Here is an 18,922-nt window from a genome sequence, read left to right as displayed (position 1 = left end):
CAAAGCATCATCAGAGAGTAGCTTTTGATCACTGATGTCACTAATGTATTTGTTTAATACATATTTTTAATTGGAATTTCAATGAAAGATTTTCAGAATTTTTCTCTCTCTATATTTCAGGAGATGGGAGGTGACCAAGAATGCCACACTTTCAACACATCATGTTTTACACAGTTCAAGATTCTCTTTATACGAACATTTATGTCTATAATGAGAGATGAGGTAATTTTTTTATTGATATTGTTAAGGTTATAAAGTCATGAAAAGAAGAGCTAGCCTGATTTTCTGTGTAAGGAAAGTGAACAGTGGGAAAAGTAAATATTTTTCAAGATGGGCTCACTATACATTTGAGTAGCTTTATGTAAATTATAAATAAGTTCTTTAAAATCATTCAGTATAATTGAATAAACTAAGTCAACATATCCCAACATTTACTTACTATTTATTTACATGATTAAATAGTGTAAATCTGGTTAGACGGAAAAACCTTAATATCCATTCTGTGTATTCGTACTATTGTGTTTGAGGTCCTTATTCAAAGTTTAACATAAAGGGTCAAAGGAAAGGGTTCAAGTTTGACAGAAAGGGCCAAGAAGTTGTGTTTCAGTTAAACTTATAATAAGAAGTGAATTTATAATAATTTTTACTATCTCTTAGACTAATCACGACAAAAATGTTAACATTTTGTGAAGTAATCTGATAAAGTCTGGATAATGGAAAACTACATAAGTAACTAAAATAATAATGCAAAAAAATTAGTATGTATCTTTTTTTGTTGTATATAAAACATGTATTCCTTTTATTTCAGACATTGACAAGACTGAGGTTAATATCTCACCTGTGTATGGGCATTTTGATTGGTCTGCTATATTTAGGTATTGGTAATGAAGCCACCAAAGTTCTGAACAATGCTGGATGTCTGTTCGTCTGTATGCTGTTCTTAATGTTCTCAGCTTTGATGCCCACAGTACTGACCTGTAAGTTATAATGTTTTTATGAGACAAAGAGCTGTTGCCAATGGATTGAATTTTCTGTTATAGACTGAACTTAGTGGATAACTGTGAAGTACAAGATATAAAAAACTTTACATTAGTATACATAAGAACAAAGAATAGTAGCTATAAGCTATAGTTATATAATTTTAATCAATTAACAAAACAAATTAAAAACAGCTCTAAAGAATGAAATTTTGATCATTTTATGTAGTTTTAATGTGGGGTTTTGTCAACTGTATAAATTGCATGTGTGGTGTTTTGTCCACACTATAAGATTTTTGATGTATGAGGTTTTGAAGTGTAGGGTTTTGTCCTACATTCATAATTATTTCTTAACTTCTTTTCACATATTGTACTTAATAGTATCAACATAATTATTCATGGTATTACAGACCTGCCATTTTAGACCAATTCTCTTTAAAGATGCATTTATGTTAACATTTTTTACAGGCATTGAATTCATGAAAACACTGTTATCTTTATCAGTCACACAGTGACAGGAGCATTGCATAAAACAAAGATGTTAACCTATAGTTGAAAATTAAGTTAATATATAATATACTCCTATTTGTTTTTTAACCAAAACGTTTATTTTATATAACAGTTCCCATGGAATTGACAGTGTGTGTCAGAGAACATTTGAATTACTGGTACAGTCTGAAAGCTTATTACCTGGCTAAAACCATGGCTGATATGCCTTTTCAGGTAAAATTTGTTTATAAAAAGATCAGTAAAAAGTATGAAGATTTGGTGTTTGGCATGTAATGCGAAACCCAACAACACAACTTTCTTCAGATTCACTGAAATTGTGGTATAGGTGTTTGCCTATCATTCTTGGAATTATTAGTTTGAGCCAAGATATGACCAAAAAATTGCTGTTAAAACCAATCAACCAAAACAAGCAAGCAAACAAACAAACAAATAGGTTTGAGCCATATGCAGGCACAGCATTGTTACCTCCTTTTACATTTGTATATGTTGGTGAACACCAAAAGCTCATATTTCACTTGTGGCTGCACCACTCGTGAAATATACCTTCTGGTGCTCGCTCTGTGAAATATATTCCGATCTTACACTGAATAAACAAATATCCTCTATATAATTATGCTTCTAAAACAATTTTCAAACATCAATGTATATTGTAAAATATGTACTTAAAATATTTGTACATATTATATGTAATCATTAAAATATATACATGCATTTCTTACTTAGACTTTATGGAAAATAAATTTCTAATTACCTCCCTTTATTAACATGAAATGTAAATTCGGTAATATCTTTACAAATATTGCTTTTTGGAACTTACAATATCGATAAATCTTCATTTGAGCATTATATTTATGATATAAAACTATAAAAAAGTTTAGTTACAGGATCTCTAATGTAAATTTAAGTGGCTAAATTTTTCTTTTTACTTAACTGTTTAATATATTGAAAGCATTTAGCTGCATGATTATCAGCAGTATTTTGTGTTGGAAATCTTAAACTTTTTTATCAATATATATAACCTATTTATTTTCTTTATTTCAGATTATATTTCCTCTAATATACGGCAGTATAGTTTATTGGATGACATCACAGCCCAGTGATTTTATGAGATTTGTTATGTTTCTGACATTAGCGACACAAACATCGTTAGTGGCACAATCTCTTGGTTTACTTATAGGAGCTGCAACATCTTTACAGGTAAACTTAATAGCATAGTGGTCAATGACTTCGAACCGCTTGCACCTCACCCCTGTGTGTTCGAATCTGGCCATGGACTTTGGATTTTTAGCTCACCTGTCACTTAGTGACAGGGTGAGCTTTTGTGATCGCTTTTCGTCCGGCGTCCGTCCGTCGTCCGTCCGTCGTCCGTAAACTTTTACTTTAAATGACATCTCCTCATAAACCACTGAGCCAATTGCATCCAAACTTCACAGGAATGTTCCTTTGGTGGTCACCTTTAAAAATTGTTCAAAGAATTAAATTCCATGCAGAACTCTGGTTGCCATGGCAACCAAAAGAAAAAGCTTTAAATATCATCTTCTAAAAAACCAAAAGAGCTAGAGCTAAGATATTTGGCATGAAACATCTTCTAGTGAGTGTCTACCAAGTTTGTTCAAATAAAAGCCCTTGGGTCAAAATTGGCCCCGCCCCAGGGGGTCATTGATTTTCCCTATATGAATATAGTAAAAACTTTAAAAATCTTCTTTTAAAGAACCCAAAGAGCTAGAGCTAAGATATTTAGCATGAAACATCTTCTAATGGGTGTCTACCAAGTTTGTTCAAATAAAAGCCCTTGGGTTAAAATTGGCCCAGCCCCAGGGGGTCATTGATTTTTCCTATATGCATATAGTAAAAACTTAAAAATCTTCTTTTAAAGAACCCAAAGAGCTAGAGCTAAGATATTTAGCATGAAACATGTTCTAATGGATGTCTACCAAGTTTGTTCAAATAAGAGCCCTTGGGTCAAAATTGGCCCGGCCCCAGGGGGTCATTAATTTTCCCTATATGAATATAGTAAAAACTTAAAAATCTTCTTTTAAAGAATCCAAAGAGCTAGAGCTAAGATATTTAGCATGAAACATGGTCTAATGGATGTCTACCAAGTTTGTTCAAATAAGTGCCCTGGGGTCAAAATTGGCCCCGCCCCGGGGGACATTGATTTTCCTTATATGTGTATAGCAAAACTTAAAAATCTTCTTTGAAATAACCCGAATAGCTAGAGTTTAGATATTAAGCATGAAACATCTTCTAGTAAGTGTCTACAAAGATTGTTAAAAAAAAAGCCCTTGGGTCAAAACTGGCCCTGCCCCAGGAGTGTCATTGTTTTTAAATAATAGTATATTGTGTAAAGAAAAAACTTAAATTTTTTTTTTTTAAAAAACCCAACAAGCTAGACCTTAGATGTTTAGCATGAAACATCTTCTAATGGGTGTCTACCAAGTTTATTCAAATAAAAGCCCTGGGGTTTAAACTTGCCCCGCTGTGGGGGGCCTATATACAGGTGAGCGACTTCAGGGCCATCATGGCCCTCTTGTTTATTTATTTGATGAAGCTATCCAGCTAGCTTATGGAATGTTGATGATTCTACTTATTTTTTTATGTAAGTGTGAAATATTGGCAGAAATTTCAAATGTGAAATATTGGCAAAAATTTAGGTTTTTCTGTTTATTTCATGTTGCTTGTTGCAGGGAAAAACTTATTTATCTCCAATTTCCAATGATAAAAAAGTAGTGTTGTCGTTTTCAGATTGTTAAGCATGAGCTTTTGTTTATCTATTTATTGAGGTATGTTCTATTAAATCATCAAAGATATAGTCTGTTAATATTTATTCATTATCACAGTAGGAAATTACTACAAAATGGCAAGAATTACAAAAAATTATTTGCACACACTTAAGTTAATTTGATTTTGTTGTTCACAATAAAATAATAAAAAATAAAGAACATGTTATCCTCGGTCAACTTGTGTTTTTTGTACAGTCTATCAGCATAGGGAAATAAAGTTATAATATTATTTCTTTAGAAGTAAAGGGAAGTAACTTATTGAAATTATTTTTATTTATTGTTTAGAAAAAAGAAAGAAATAACTCAACCATAAACACAGAACAATGAGTGTAAAGTTTCTTGCTCAAGGAAACAATAATTTGCCTCTGACGACGTTTAAACCCAGGTTAGGGTAACTAGTTGGGTACCATAACAAGCAATATAACAACTTGACTATCTCAACACTAAATCATTTTTTTTTAATATAAAGAAATAGCATATGGCAGTTCATTACAGTTTGAATGAAGAGTTTATTTTTATTTAATTTGAATTATGTTTAATGATTTCAGGTTGCAGTATTTTTGGGACCAGTTACGGGTATACCTCTACTACTGTTTAGTGGATTTTTCATCAACTTTGACACAATACCTATTTATCTGCAGTGGATCACTTATATGTCATACATAGGGTAAGTCGAGTATTGGTTAATGTCTGAATGTCTGTGAAATGAAATCATATCCTATTATTATAATAGCATTTATTGTTCATTCACAGACATTGTTGAGTCCAATAAACTGATTGTGATACATAAAATACTCTTTGGATAAGCATGAAGTGAAAATACAATCATGTACATTCAAACATATATATTAATAGATATCACATAGCATGAATACAGTAGTTTACAGCCAGAAAGCTATGATAGCTTATAAATGCCATCCCCCTATGACCTGTGACCTTTGCTAAATTTTTGGCAAAATAATTTGGGCATTTTGTTTCTTGTTGTTGTTTTTTCTTCACATGATTGTGTAAAAGCAGCAATTTTCTAAAATGTTTAACATCAAGGCATCATCACTATTTATGTTTTTAGATTAACACTTGTACACATTCCTTAATTAATTTGTTTGATATCCAAGTGTATAAAGCTACATATCTGCTGCCTGTTGTTAAAAAGAAAAATTGTTTGAATTTTGAAAACAAATACTTACAAAAAAACATTATGAAGGAAATATATATGTTTTCATGAAAGTGACTGCACACACTCATTGATTAATGGTTAAAACTCTGGTGAATGTGTAGCTTTACATTTGTACTTGAACATTTTATTCTGTTTACATACTATATTCATGTATGTTAAATATCAGAGACATATTATGTTATAACTTCCTCGAGAATCTACAGTAGAATAAAATTTTGGAAACAATATATTTTAAGAGTTATAAATTTTATAAGTATATTTCATAAGATAAAGCTTTATGCCATTTAAATTTTATCAGATGTAATGGTTAAATCATGAAACATTGATGTTTTATTACAGGTATGCATTTGAGGGTGTCTTACAAGCTGTGTACGGTTTCGACAGAGAGGCACTGGAGTGTGAGAAAGCTGCACAGAGTCCGGAATGTCGGTATATAGTGTCGGAAAATGTCCTCACAGATCTTGACGTAAGCAACGCCAAATTTTACATAGACTTTATTGCGCTGTGCGTGTTTTTCATTGTACTGCGGGTCAGCTGTTACTTTGTACTACGTTGGAGAGTTAAAGCTCAGAGATGAGAAAAAAAACAAAAAACTTATGTTCTTTTGTTTTCTGGATATTGTTGAAGAAAAACAAAACTTTGAACAAGGAATAAGAAATGGGATGTTGTGGAAGATACATGTAGGAAGTGTTGTATACAAGCCCATTTATCAAAGAGAGACAATTGTAAATAGACATATATTAAATGTTGTTGATAAAGGTACATTTATATAAGAAAACAAAACACAACAACTACAAATGTCATATTTTAATATATCAAACCTGTTGACTTTCCAGTAATAATTGTGATATTTACCGTTAGCTGTTCTGTCTATGCAGTGAAGAAGTATTTATGTGGTTTTAGGGGAAAAAAATAACAGGAGACCAATTATATGCTTTAGCTATGATATCATTGGTTACATTCAAACTTAGGTTTTTGAAATCCTCCAATCACATTTGAGGTTGACTTATGACTGGATACATTGAGGATTAAAGGCGAGAATATATTTTGTATGGACAAACCAAATTCATGTAACCCATGCCAGAATGCAAACACTTTGCCTGAAGTTATTTACAATCTCTTTATAAATTAAAGAACAGTCATTCTTTTTACATCAACTTTTTTTGGCTTACTTTAACAAATGATATCACTAAAACCAAACTGCACAGGCAGTGAATTGGGTAGAAGAAAAAACAATTGTCTCCACATTTTATGAATTGTATGTGATAGTTATGGTAAATTTGATGTTGCTGTTTTATTTGAAGTAGGTATTAAGAGGACAGAGGTTTGGAAGTAAACTTGCAAAATAAATTAAAAAATATATACATGTTAGAATAAATCTGTTGGTTATCTATTGAAAGTTTACATTAATGTTTTCCAATGGTTATTTGTTAATGTTTTTATTTTTCTTGAGAAAAAGTGCCCTTCTTGTAGGTTGAAGTTGGTTGCTGAAAAATACACCTTATTTCTAAGTAGATGTTGTTGAAAAAGTATAGCCCTTAGACACACACATTTCCCATAGGGCTTATAATTATCCATTGTTATTTAAAATTCAAACTGATAACATTCAGTGCAGAAATTTTAAATTGAAAGTTTATTTAATTGTAATCATATTTTGCTAAACTTCAACTTCTAATCAATGTTTTGTTTTCAATATGTTGTTTAAACATATAGATATTAATTTTTATCAATAATAAATGTATTTTTATATAGATTGAAATTTTAATTTACAAAAAAAGAAAGGATAACAAACTTGATACAGAGTAGAACAAAGATTTCATATATTGTAAATGATGGTTTTGTGGTTGGTCTTTAGTTTGAAAAGTCCGATGTTTTTCCATTAATTGTTAAAGATGTATATATTTATCACTTTTACCTTTTGATAGATAAAATATACCTGATAATACATGACATGTTTGTTGGCTATATATGCTATATATTATATATGTATGTACATTAAAGCTCTGCTAATCTCATCATTAGAATATTTCAAAATCTTGTAAAATTAAGCAATTATACTTACAAATAACTTGAATATATAGCAAAGTTTAAAGACCATTCCACCATCAAGGTCATAATTAGAATATTTCAAATCATGCAGGATTTAGCAATTATACTTAACAAAGGTCTGTAATATACAGCAAAGTTTAAACACCATTCCACAATCAAGGTACACTGTTGTGGTCTAATTAGCAGAGCTTTATTCTAGTTTGCTGTGGTGTATGTTTTGGGATTCTCTTAAGATTTTATGTTTGGAATTGATTAGTTGTAACTATGTGTTCAATTTCATTTCTTGGTAATATTGTCACATTAGTGCAATAATAGGTTAACTAAATTAAAATTTAGAAGGACTTAACCTGTTACCGCCATAAGATGACAAGTCATGTAATTTTGTAGCAGTTTAAGTGGGTGATACAGTTTTAAAAAGTAAAGCGTGCCCATCTCTTTTATGTTTTTTTGTGAAGAAATTTTAAATTTAGTTGAGTCATCCTGCTAATAGTGATGCTATAGATATCTGATCTGGATCCAAGGTTAATAAGAACTTTTCTCCGCTCAATCTCAGTTCTTAGTATTTGATTGGTCAGAAACTGACAGTTCTCAAGTATCTGATTGGTCAGAATCTTGCGCAGGATATTCAATAACCAATGGAAATTTACAACATAGGACCAAACCAATGACCCCCTGGATTAAAAATCCAGTGGTTTCCTTATTGAGCTAAGAGGGCGGATATTTAAATGTTAAGATTTTAAGATTTTGTGATAACTTTCTATTATTTATGTTATTAATTTTTAGGGCATAATGGAAATTATTAACACAAAAAACAAGGAGTAATATGTTTTGGACAATCTTTTATTGTTTTGTAAATAATATTTTGTTTCTTCATTTGGGTAGATTTATTATATAGGTTTACTATTACGTTATGTTGTACATAATATGTTATGTTTAATGTTTAAGTTGTTAGAAAAAAGTCACATGATTCAGGTCAATGTCTTATATCTATATATTCTAGGTTTCCCGGCAACATTGTTGTAAATTATTTCATAAAGTTACTTCCCTTTGATACTGTTGTCAGGGACATTGAATATGACTGTGGGCATGTGAAATTGTTTTAAAAATGTTAAGTTGTGAAAAGAGTGTATCCTATCTAGGTTTAAAATGACCTTTGAATGGTGAAAAGATTCACAAATAATATGAACATTTATGAAAGTGTGTATTTTCTATATTTAGAACTTTGTTATGTGTTTTTTAGTTGTGTTTTTTCTTTCTTTTCCATAAAATGGCATAAGACAGGATAAAGCTGTAATCCACCATTAAAATTTTTACATTTACAAGGGACATGCTTTCCCTTGATAGTAATTAATAACCTGTACCACCAGTATTGAGTGCTAAGGGAGATAATAACATCTGATCATGTTACCAGTATAGAACCAGGCCAGTCTGCTTTTCTAATTATTAAATTGCTGACTAAACAATTTTAGTAATTTGATACTGATTTTTTCCCAATTTTAATGCACAGTTTAAAATTCAAAGCAAATTGAGAACGAGAAAATGCATGCCTACTTCTGTAAAAAGAGAATTCTACAATACCTCAGGTTGTAAATGGAATATACATCATGTAAAAGTGTATTTTTGTTATTTTAGTATGTATAAAAGTTTGAAAAATATAGAATTATTTATTTAAAAGCACATTATGCCTCAGAAACAAATATTTTTTTCCCTTCTTTAGAAAAGGTAAAATTTAGTTTTATAACGTTCAAATAGCAGCTTTAGAGCATGTTAAATGCTATTTATCTGTAGAAATTAGCCCTTAATGTGGACTTGTTTGTCATATAAATAGCAAAATGTAAATAAAGTAGTATTTTGACTTCCATACAAAATTCTAAATCACTCTAACTGTACTAATTGCAAAACAGCAAAAGATAGTTCTGGTAATTGGCAAGTGAGTATCTTTTTTTTTAGAAACTGTAATAGGACACAAAAAAAGCTTTTAAGAAATAATAATATAAAAAAAACAACATTTCTGTGGCATAATGGGCCTTTAAATACGGAGAATATAAGAGATCTGAGATTGTTCAATATCTATAACGTAAATACATTTTTATATAATTTTGTAAATGGTTTCTGAGAGAAAAAAACGCAAAAAAAACCCAGACTGATAATATATTAAATAAGTTTACATTTTGCATATATACTTCAGTTTATTAGAACTCTTATGAACAAATATATTTTTCTTCTACAAATGTTCATTTATGTCCAGTGGTTATGTTATGTCTTTGTTAAGTGTTTGTTAAAATATATATTATGAAACCAGTTGAAGAAACAAGTGTGCTGTGTGACTTTTATTTGTGCTGAATTTTTAATTAATATATGTTTTGATGCATGTTAATTGATATGTGTTAACTGATATGTGAAAACCATTAAGTATGTAGATCTACATCTTTTAATGTGATATACATCTATACTCTCTCTATTTTATCCAAGTGAGGATGTATTTTAGGGCCTAAGTTGTCAAGTGGTTCAAAGCACAGATTTCTTATTCTCTTGTACAACATTGCTGTGGCTTCAAATTCAAGCAGATATTGTTTTTTTCCATGTTACATGAAAAAAAGCTATCCAAGTAACTTAATGAAGGTCATTTGGGTCATCATCCATACTGGAACATCTTCATATGACCTTGACATAGTTGGTTTGACAAAGATACTTTCTTTTGGAAAAATTGAAGTGGTTCAAACAAACGTTGTTGTTCTTGTTAAAGATCTTTATCAAAGCAATAATTTAATCTATTATAGTGATTGACATGTTTTTCAGTAACTGTGATCTGAAGATTCTATATTATTATAACAGGTGTGTAAATATTATATAGTGTTTATTGTTTGCATGTCTGTATAGTTTGATACCACTTACTATGAGCTTAATTGTGATTTTAAAATTTAGCTTGGTGAATATTCCACCCAGTCTTCTTATGATACTAAACAAGTACTGGTTATACTTGAGAACCAAATGAAGTGACCATAATAGTAAGGCTTTAAGAATGATGCCACATTAGTTAGGATTCATACTTAATCACTGCAGTATACATGTGTAACCAGTATAGCCCCATATGCTTTTCAATCAAGCTCAAATCTATAAATTACAGCGGACTTCCTTAACTTAAAGTGTCTCAATGATAGAATAAATTAACATTTTCTTGGACTAATATTAGTGCTGGTATATCAGGAGGGAACTATATGATTATCTGATATATGTTTTTGTTCCTTTAATTTAGAGGCAATTACCTCCCCTTTTAGGCTTCTGACACTGCCACTATAAATGTTTTACGTGGAAGGTTACAATTTTTCAATGACTGTATAAATAATGATGTTATACCAGTGTCTAAGAATTCTTGTCAGATTTTCAGAAGTTTTATATCTAATGGAATGCTTGTTCTTCAGTGCTGAAGAATAGTAAGTAATTTTTGGCCCTGTGTTGAAAGCCCTGTCATACATAGGAATTAAGGTTTATATACATGTATAAGTTAACAGGGAATATTTGGCATTTTTGTTCCTTTTCTATCAAAGACAATTTATAAGTCATCATGATTATTTTTGTAGCAAATGACTCATTTCTATAAATACTTACTCTACTTTATTGTCTTTATTTAATCAAATTTAACTCAGAATTGTGCAATGTTTAAAGTTTGATTTTTACTAGATACGCATTACAATAAAAGTGCTTGCCCTTTTTATATACATTTTTCTTTTTTTTTTGCCGAAATATTCTGTATTGTTACTCTGATTCAAATGTTTGTATAAGTTTTATAACACTTTACTCGTTGGAACCGAAATAGACTTGCTTTTGCTACCAGTATAGAACCAAGCCAGCCTGCACATCCGTTCAGTCTGACCAGGCTGTATACTGTTGGTAGCTCAAATTTTTGTATTTCAATATTGAAATCCCTTAAACTTTGAATGGACTGTTCCAAATTCAAAGCTGGACTATTTAAGCGTTAATAATAGTTATACACTTAACGAAACTTATAAGTACTCCGACCAATTTTTTATTATATTGTGTTAGAATTACTATAACTAGTCTAAGTCGATACTGTATAAACTTTAATTATAGTATCATCATTTTATAAAAGTAAATGCATTTAACAATAACTCAAACTTATCAGAAAGTCAGTAACTGAGATCACCATTGTAAAAAAAAATCAAATACCTTCAAGTCTAGTCAATTCATACCTCTGCATGCGATGCGTCGCCCTGTAATAGCCCAATGGCAATTCCTCTTTGTTGCAGCGACATTCGGGCCATTTTGTGTTTTTATGTTAAGCACATCAATAAACTAACAATTTGCATCAAAATACACAATGTGGGCATCTTGCACGAAATGCACGTGGCCATTTTCGGGTTTTTGCATGTGACCGCCATATTGCGTTTCGGATGATTGATTTTATTTTAAAAACATTCATGCAGTCGGAAAGTAGAGTCAGTACACATTTTCAACATTGATTTGGTATATATTTTGAAAACCAAAGTTTTCCTGCAAGTTTGAAATCGGAGTACTTATAAGTTTCGTTAAGTGTATTTATTATTATACAGTTATAAGCCTTTCTGTATTGAATTTCTGTGTTAACTTATTATTAAAGACTGGAATCAGAAAATAATTATTAAAAGATTGGAATCCGCAAACTATTTATAAAACTGCCCTATCTTATATTTAAGTTTTTCTTTTACATGTATAAGGTTAAAATATTTGATTGAAATATTTTCGTGACAAGTTTTAAGCAATGAAGACTTTCTGTGTTTATTTTCTTTTGTTTACTAATGACAAATGTTATCACTATATATTTAAAAATTATTTTGTTTTCTAAGACTGTAAAGAAAGCTAAAAGTGTGTTATACAGACTTTTAGTTTTCACTTGATTATGACAATAAGTTGATAACTGATTACATAACTTTACTGTAAATAATTTCAACTATCAATCATCACCTTAGTGAAGTAACGGATTAATTCCTTCTAAGTTTAATATTAGTTAACCAGTTATTGCACTAAGGTGACGGTATGGAAATTTCTCATGGCACATTTATTATAATAGCACTTACATTTCTCATTTTAATGTTGTTTTTTTCCTCATTAATTGTAACCAAGATTTCTGAATCAACAGACTTTTAATGATTTTTGTAAATATTTGGACCAATTAGATAATTCCTTATTTATTTCTTTGTTGACAAAAGTATTTAGAATTTTCTGTGCTTTTGTTTTTGTTTAATGTGACACATTTTCTTTAAAAAAAAAGTATGAATAGTAAGTAAATAAATGGAAATATTTTTTAATGAAATATACCTTACTAAAGTGAAAAATATATGATTTGTTTTGTGTATGTATAGGAAAGTACATGTACTTATAAAAAAGATTATGGTATTCTATATTTTCACCAAAAATGTTCCAAAAAATAATTTCTTTGTATTTTGTTGCTAATTATCATATGTCAGTGAATTATATACACACTATCTTACCTACAATCCTATAATTCATTATCATCATCATTATGAACTATATGATGCTATGGAAACATTTGTTGTATTTCCGGTATGTATTTGTACTCCACTGCTTTTAATTTGAAACAAGGCTGGTGGTTCAACTTGGGTGTCACACTTATGATAGTAAACACATAAGTATAGATTTCTGTCCAAATGTATTTTTAAACTAACAACATATAGAAAGAAAACCCGATTGTAAATTTCTTAATTTTTCAATTTATTTACTTGCCATATGAAACAAAACAAGACCAGTAGTGCATTGTTAGAAATATGCAGATAAGTAAATCCGCATAAACTAAACAATGCGTTTTCTTTCATACCTTTGCTTTGAATATAGTCGACTTTGTCAAATAAATAAAAGTAATATTAAATGTTTTGTAAATGTGTTAATTATGATCCTAACAAGTTTCTTCATATTAGATACTGTAGATTATTTAACTGGCTGATGGCAAGTTCTCCTGTGGTTGTATTTTGACATGGATATTTCTTTTCCCTTTTCAGAAACTTTTTTCTACAATCCATTACTTATGTCTATGTTACTTATGTCTACAGTCCGTAACATTGTTTTGACGACTCACAAAAAATAAATTCTAAAGAACAAAATTTGTTTGCTTTTTCATTTATCAAGATATAACCGATTCCGTTATTTACGTTTTATGTGCTGCCTGTGATTAAAAACTCATTAGTACAGAAGGGTACTTGAAAAGCAAGTTTAAAGATAATTACTGACAGAGAAGTTTAAAATTTATTCCCTGAAATACGGACACGCCCCAGTCGGACTACATATTTCACAATTTGCTAGTACTACGATAGTGCGACAGGTTTAATGAAATTAATGATGAGTTGATAAACATGTGCACTAACCTACTTACTGGTTGAAATTATGTTTGGAATCTTTACAATACTCTAATAAAACGAGATAATAATGACAAGTTGGTAGGATTAAAAAATATATATATATACCCAAGAATTTGAAAAAAATGAACAATTTATTAGGACAAAATATGCATGACCACAACCACTAAATCTTTATAAATTAAATGAATAGACATCGAGTTGTGTTTTAGTTAATTTTTTAGATCATTTTGTCCCGGGCGTATTGTATTTACAGAGCCCACTCATTTTCTTAAAGTTTTATAGCATTGTAGACCTTATTACCGAGCCACTGTCGTAACAATTACCGTCGTTGAGTTGAATGATCTCATTAAGGTCGTCAGTACACACTTGTGTTGACTAGAAGTAAATATTTATCAAATTAATATAGAAAGATGACATAGTAGTCATTAATAAATCAAATATAAATTTTTATCTTAATGGGCTTCTTCTATTGATATCTCAGAATTTATTGGGTTTTTTTTAAACGGAACGCAACTTGTAACATGATGGGGAATGATCCTGACTGCATTACGACTATTGATTTCAATATAGGCATGTATATTTTTGTATGTTTGATGAAGTTTTCAATATTATTGAAGCCCAATTTTATTGACCTGACAATCATTGTAACGTTATTCGATCCAACTTTGGTAGTATCCGTCTATGTTACAAAATTGATATTGAAATTACCCAGTTAAGCAATTTTGGCCGAGTTGCACAGGTACAAACCCCGGTGATAGTATCGTTGATTCGAGCTTATCTGGTAATAATCGTCTTCATTCACTTCCTTTTGCACATTTTATAGTACAATTGAAATCTTTAAATTGCAATTCATTCAAACATTATCACCAAGCCAAGCATTTTGTCATTATACGCCGTACAGTACATTTAAGTAATCTTCTTAAAGAAAATAACCTAGAGTCGCACCATGAAGTTCAACACATTCCTGCAGTGTTTAAAAATTATTCGAGCCACATCAGTCTCACGTTTTACAGGCCTTTAACCCGATGTATCTTATTCATGTCATTCTTAGAATATAAACATACATTCTCATTTGATGAATATTTAATTGCATCTCACGGAGACTATCGAAAACCTGATGATAGCTCATATTCCGAGTTCAGTATGTATTAACTTAAGAAAGATTTGCACTAATTTATTACTTCTTCACTTCATGTTTTGTATACTCCTATGGCACACCACTTTTCACCCTTGTTCAATTTTATGAGAAGGTAAAAATTACTTGACAACTTTTCCATATCTAAAATAAGATCTGGTATGTCAGTACGAGGGCAGATGATTGTTTTAATTTACGACAACAAAAAACAGTGATAATAAAAACAAAACACCAAATGATCAATTTATAGTACAAAAATGACAATACATGTGAAAATAAGGATGATTCTATTGGGGGAAAAAAACAAAATCTGGAACTAATTAAATACTGCACAACAATTGTTTTCCTGACATTGTTATATAGAATCCGCATATGCACACGTCACCGTTTAGAAGCGTCCGTACGCTTTGTTTGTTTCTTCTTTTTGCTAGTGTCTGTGTTTTCAGTGGTCGTATCAGACAGTATTTCCGGTTGAATGGAAGCTGTAACTTTCTTCATGAATCTTAACAAACTTTCAGAACCCATTGCGAGATTAGTGAAAGCTGCCTCTGTTTCTCTGATTGTCTCATCAAGTCGGTTCCTGGCTATAACTTTATCACATATAGTCTCATTCACTTTCACAAGACGATCTGTCAGTCTTCTTAAATCACTTTGTAACTTGTCCTTTTCAGTTATCTCCTTTTGAATATGCTTATGTAGTGTGTCACGTTTAAATCTGAAAGTAACGAAAATGATATAGTATAGGCTATTGAATTTTTTTATGTTTATCGTTATGTTCTTAATATGCTAAATTATATGATATTAAGCGCACTTTTCTACCTACTTAATCTTGCAGAATTCTGTTAACTTAAAGTGTAATTGTTCTCCTGAAGTTTCGAATGATTTGTAATTTTTTTAAAAAGAACTGTAGTCAGCATAATGTTCGTGGTTCATTGACTGATAAACATTTTAAGTACGCATTAATTATATTTAGCGAAAGTTATCGGTTCTTAATAAAAACTTATCTAATCCCTTAGCGACCTCTTCACAAGAAGCCGCATTAATCAGATGAATACCCCCCCCCCCCCCGAAAAAAAAAAAAAAACAAAATAGATACAACAACGAAAAACAGAAAAAAAACTCCTCCTCCCAACACCCCCCCCCCCAAAAAAAAAAAAAATGTAAAGAAAAAATTGAGCTGCACACAGGACTGAAACTTTTTACTCTTGATATCAGTGGACCAACCTCTTTATAAATGCAATCTTAATATTGAAATAGAAAAAAATAGAATAAAAAAACCATTACAGTTCAGATAAAACATTTAAGTCCTTTTAAGATTGAAGATTTTATATATAAAAATTAGTTAAAGCAAACATTTACCTCATTTCGTCAATACATGTTAGCAGTTCCAAACTGTACTGTTGTAAGGTAGCATCTTGTGCTCTTGGTTTATTTTCCGGTTCCCCTGACATTTTATAACCGTTAATTAATAATCCCTTTTGTAGTGACACAACCACGAAATCAAATACTTGTTATTAAGATTTATTTTATTTCATTTGACGATTAAAATATCTTGAAGTCCTCAAAGATGCAAATGTTTTCTTAAAAAAAAACAACTATAAATCACTATTTAGTAGTCCCCTTTTCTTTGACAACACGCAGCATATTAAACTTTCACCATTGTCAGATAAAACAATAAGAAATCGGTGAAATACAATATCTTATTATTTACGGTATTGACACGTTTAATCAAGATGAAATTCGAGCTGAAAATTTGCATGTTTCATTAAATCCTTTGTTACTATTCTATTTACTACATTCGCACTAAAACGAATAGTAAAACTTTGATAACATGATCTCTATATATTAAAAATATTTCAATATTAATCAGAATTTCAGTAGTGATTCACGAGCCTGTAAGGTAAACTAACCCTCTCGTTCATTTTTTTCTTCAATTGTAAGATAAACGAAGTTTAAAGGAGTAAGGGATTATTATACTCAAGTACTGTGTTTTGTTTGATTAGCACACGGGGAACTAAATATATCAAAAAGATTATGCAAATTAACATAAATCTCAATTTCATTTGTCTGTTTATGCACTTCAACTTTCTATAAATAATTCATTGAACTTCACGCGAAAAAAGTAGACCTTAGGCGCTGTGATACCACATTTGTTATAATCAGTGTGCTAGACAGTGTTTTATACTCACTCACCCAACCCTCCCGCTCGCTTCCTCATATAGAGTCACATTGTTATATTTTCTATTTTATTTTGTCTTCTAATGATTCAACTTTGTAATTTCACATAAATCTTTGTGTCTAAGTGTGAAAACATTTATGTGCATTACTTTGATTAACATCTCAAATATGCTGGTTATATTTAGCTACATAATTTAGATTTTACATTGTGACTGTTATAGACAGAAACTATTTATCTAAATGGTGTTAATTTGTTTTTATTGATTACAGAATTTGGTTTAATATAGCTCATCCTATGAAATGCATATGTAACTACACGCCCGCGCTTTAAATCGTATAAGGTGTTTAGAGATTTTTTTCTTAACCAAAAAGATAACAAACAAACAACAAGTACAAAAAATTAAATACATATTTTAAAATTGTCTTACAAAAGAAGTTCAAAATGTATTAACTTATCTTAGCATCAATTGTTATGGAAATATATGTCTTGCTCGAAATATGAAAATATAGGACTCGCTAGGTTAAAGTCATGGAATTTGATAAATAAAATACCGAATTATTGTTATTGAACTTATTCTATATACAGTTCAACGTCTACAAATCGACTATCTGTAACGAAATAACCTCCTTAACAACAACGGTAAGAAAGACTGCACAATAAATCTCTAGAGCTACATTAAATGAAGGTGTTGCCCTTAGCCATTTCATCTTCATGAATTCCCGATTTCATCTACAAGAATTCAAATTTCAACTTGGCGAATTCCAAATTTCAACCTCGTGAATTCACGATATCAACTTCACGAATTCACGATTTCAACTTCATGAACTTCACGAATTGAAATCGTGAATTTATGAAGTTGAAATCATGAATTTACGAAGATGAATTCGTTAATTTGAAATCGTGAATTCGTGAAGTTGAAATCGTGAATTCATGAAGCTGAAATAGGGAATTCATGAAGTACTGTACGCGCAACTAAGCCATTCCATGATAATTTGTATTTTCTTGTTAAGATGAATTATTCAAGTTCTTTCAAAGTATAGATCTATCCCTGCATGACAAACCATCCAGATATTTCTGTCACTTGAAAAAAACAAACTAAAACAGACAGACGAAAATGTAAACTCATTTCTGTTGTAAATTGCTATAAATTCAAACAAGTAAACCAAGTGGCCCACTTGAATATCTCATAAGAGACAGTGAGGATTTGTTACATTGTTTAACGAAAATAAGACATGTCGTCGAGTACTGATATTTAATCGATTTTAATCACATGTAAAGATTAGACACCGGACACTGTTTACACAGAGTGTCAATCAAGATAATTAAATAAACATAATAACTCGAGATTTACTTTCACCTAGATACGAGGCGTTCCGTAATTTATTTATCTCGTCACCTGAAGGTTCATCAAAGGCTTAACAAATCCACATAAATCTTTCCATTTTCAATACTTTCTTGGTTGCAGTATTATTGATGAAAATGCATCTTTCATTTGTAACGTTTTTATTATACAGTAGAAGTGTTGAAATTTAATATGCCAGTTAAATGGAAACAGTCTTTCACGTATTCATTGCTTTGTTTTTGTTTTTTGTTTAAAAAATATTTATTTCTGCTCGTGAAAGATATAATAATAATGAAAATTAGGAAAAAATCATTATTATTTTTACTATATGATAGATGAATTTATATGGTAAAACGGAACTATGTAATCATCGCCTCTTAGGTGGCTTTTGTTTTATGA

The 18,922-nt window shown here is 30.3% G+C and overlaps 2 protein-coding genes across 6 annotated transcripts in view; one reads left to right on the top strand and one right to left on the bottom strand.

The window, feature by feature from the left end:
* Positions 1–9,578, top strand: part of LOC132726506 (ATP-binding cassette sub-family G member 1-like) — a 77,491-nt gene extending 67,913 nt beyond the window's left edge. For all 5 annotated transcript variants that reach the window (XM_060711829.1, XM_060711834.1, XM_060711832.1 and 2 more), the window contains 6 exons: positions 121–222; positions 809–977; positions 1,600–1,700; positions 2,529–2,684; positions 4,819–4,937; positions 5,787–9,578. In XM_060711829.1, the coding sequence (XP_060567812.1) occupies positions 121–222; positions 809–977; positions 1,600–1,700; positions 2,529–2,684; positions 4,819–4,937; positions 5,787–6,024 (885 nt within the window). In that variant the 3' untranslated portion in view covers positions 6,025–9,578. The remainder of the gene's footprint in view (positions 1–120; positions 223–808; positions 978–1,599; positions 1,701–2,528; positions 2,685–4,818; positions 4,938–5,786) is intronic.
* A 5,639-nt stretch (positions 9,579–15,217) lies between these two features.
* On the bottom strand, positions 15,218–16,943 carry LOC132726505 (microtubule nucleation factor SSNA1-like). Its single transcript, XM_060711827.1, has 2 exons — positions 16,362–16,943; positions 15,218–15,717 (listed from the first exon to the last, which is right to left on the bottom strand). Exons 1-2 carry the CDS (start codon positions 16,451–16,453, stop codon positions 15,384–15,386), a joined length of 426 nt encoding a protein of 141 aa, XP_060567810.1. The 5' UTR covers positions 16,454–16,943; the 3' UTR covers positions 15,218–15,383.
* Positions 16,944–18,922: the final 1,979 nt, after the last annotated feature.

Source organism: Ruditapes philippinarum, unplaced genomic scaffold, assembly GCF_026571515.1.
Source record: "Ruditapes philippinarum isolate M1 unplaced genomic scaffold, ASM2657151v2 ctg1045_1_1_1_1, whole genome shotgun sequence".
Classification (NCBI taxonomy): domain Eukaryota; kingdom Metazoa; phylum Mollusca; class Bivalvia; order Venerida; family Veneridae; genus Ruditapes; species Ruditapes philippinarum.
The sequence above is the reverse complement of the archived record's forward strand: the minus strand, read 5'-3'. Positions and strand labels throughout refer to the sequence as shown.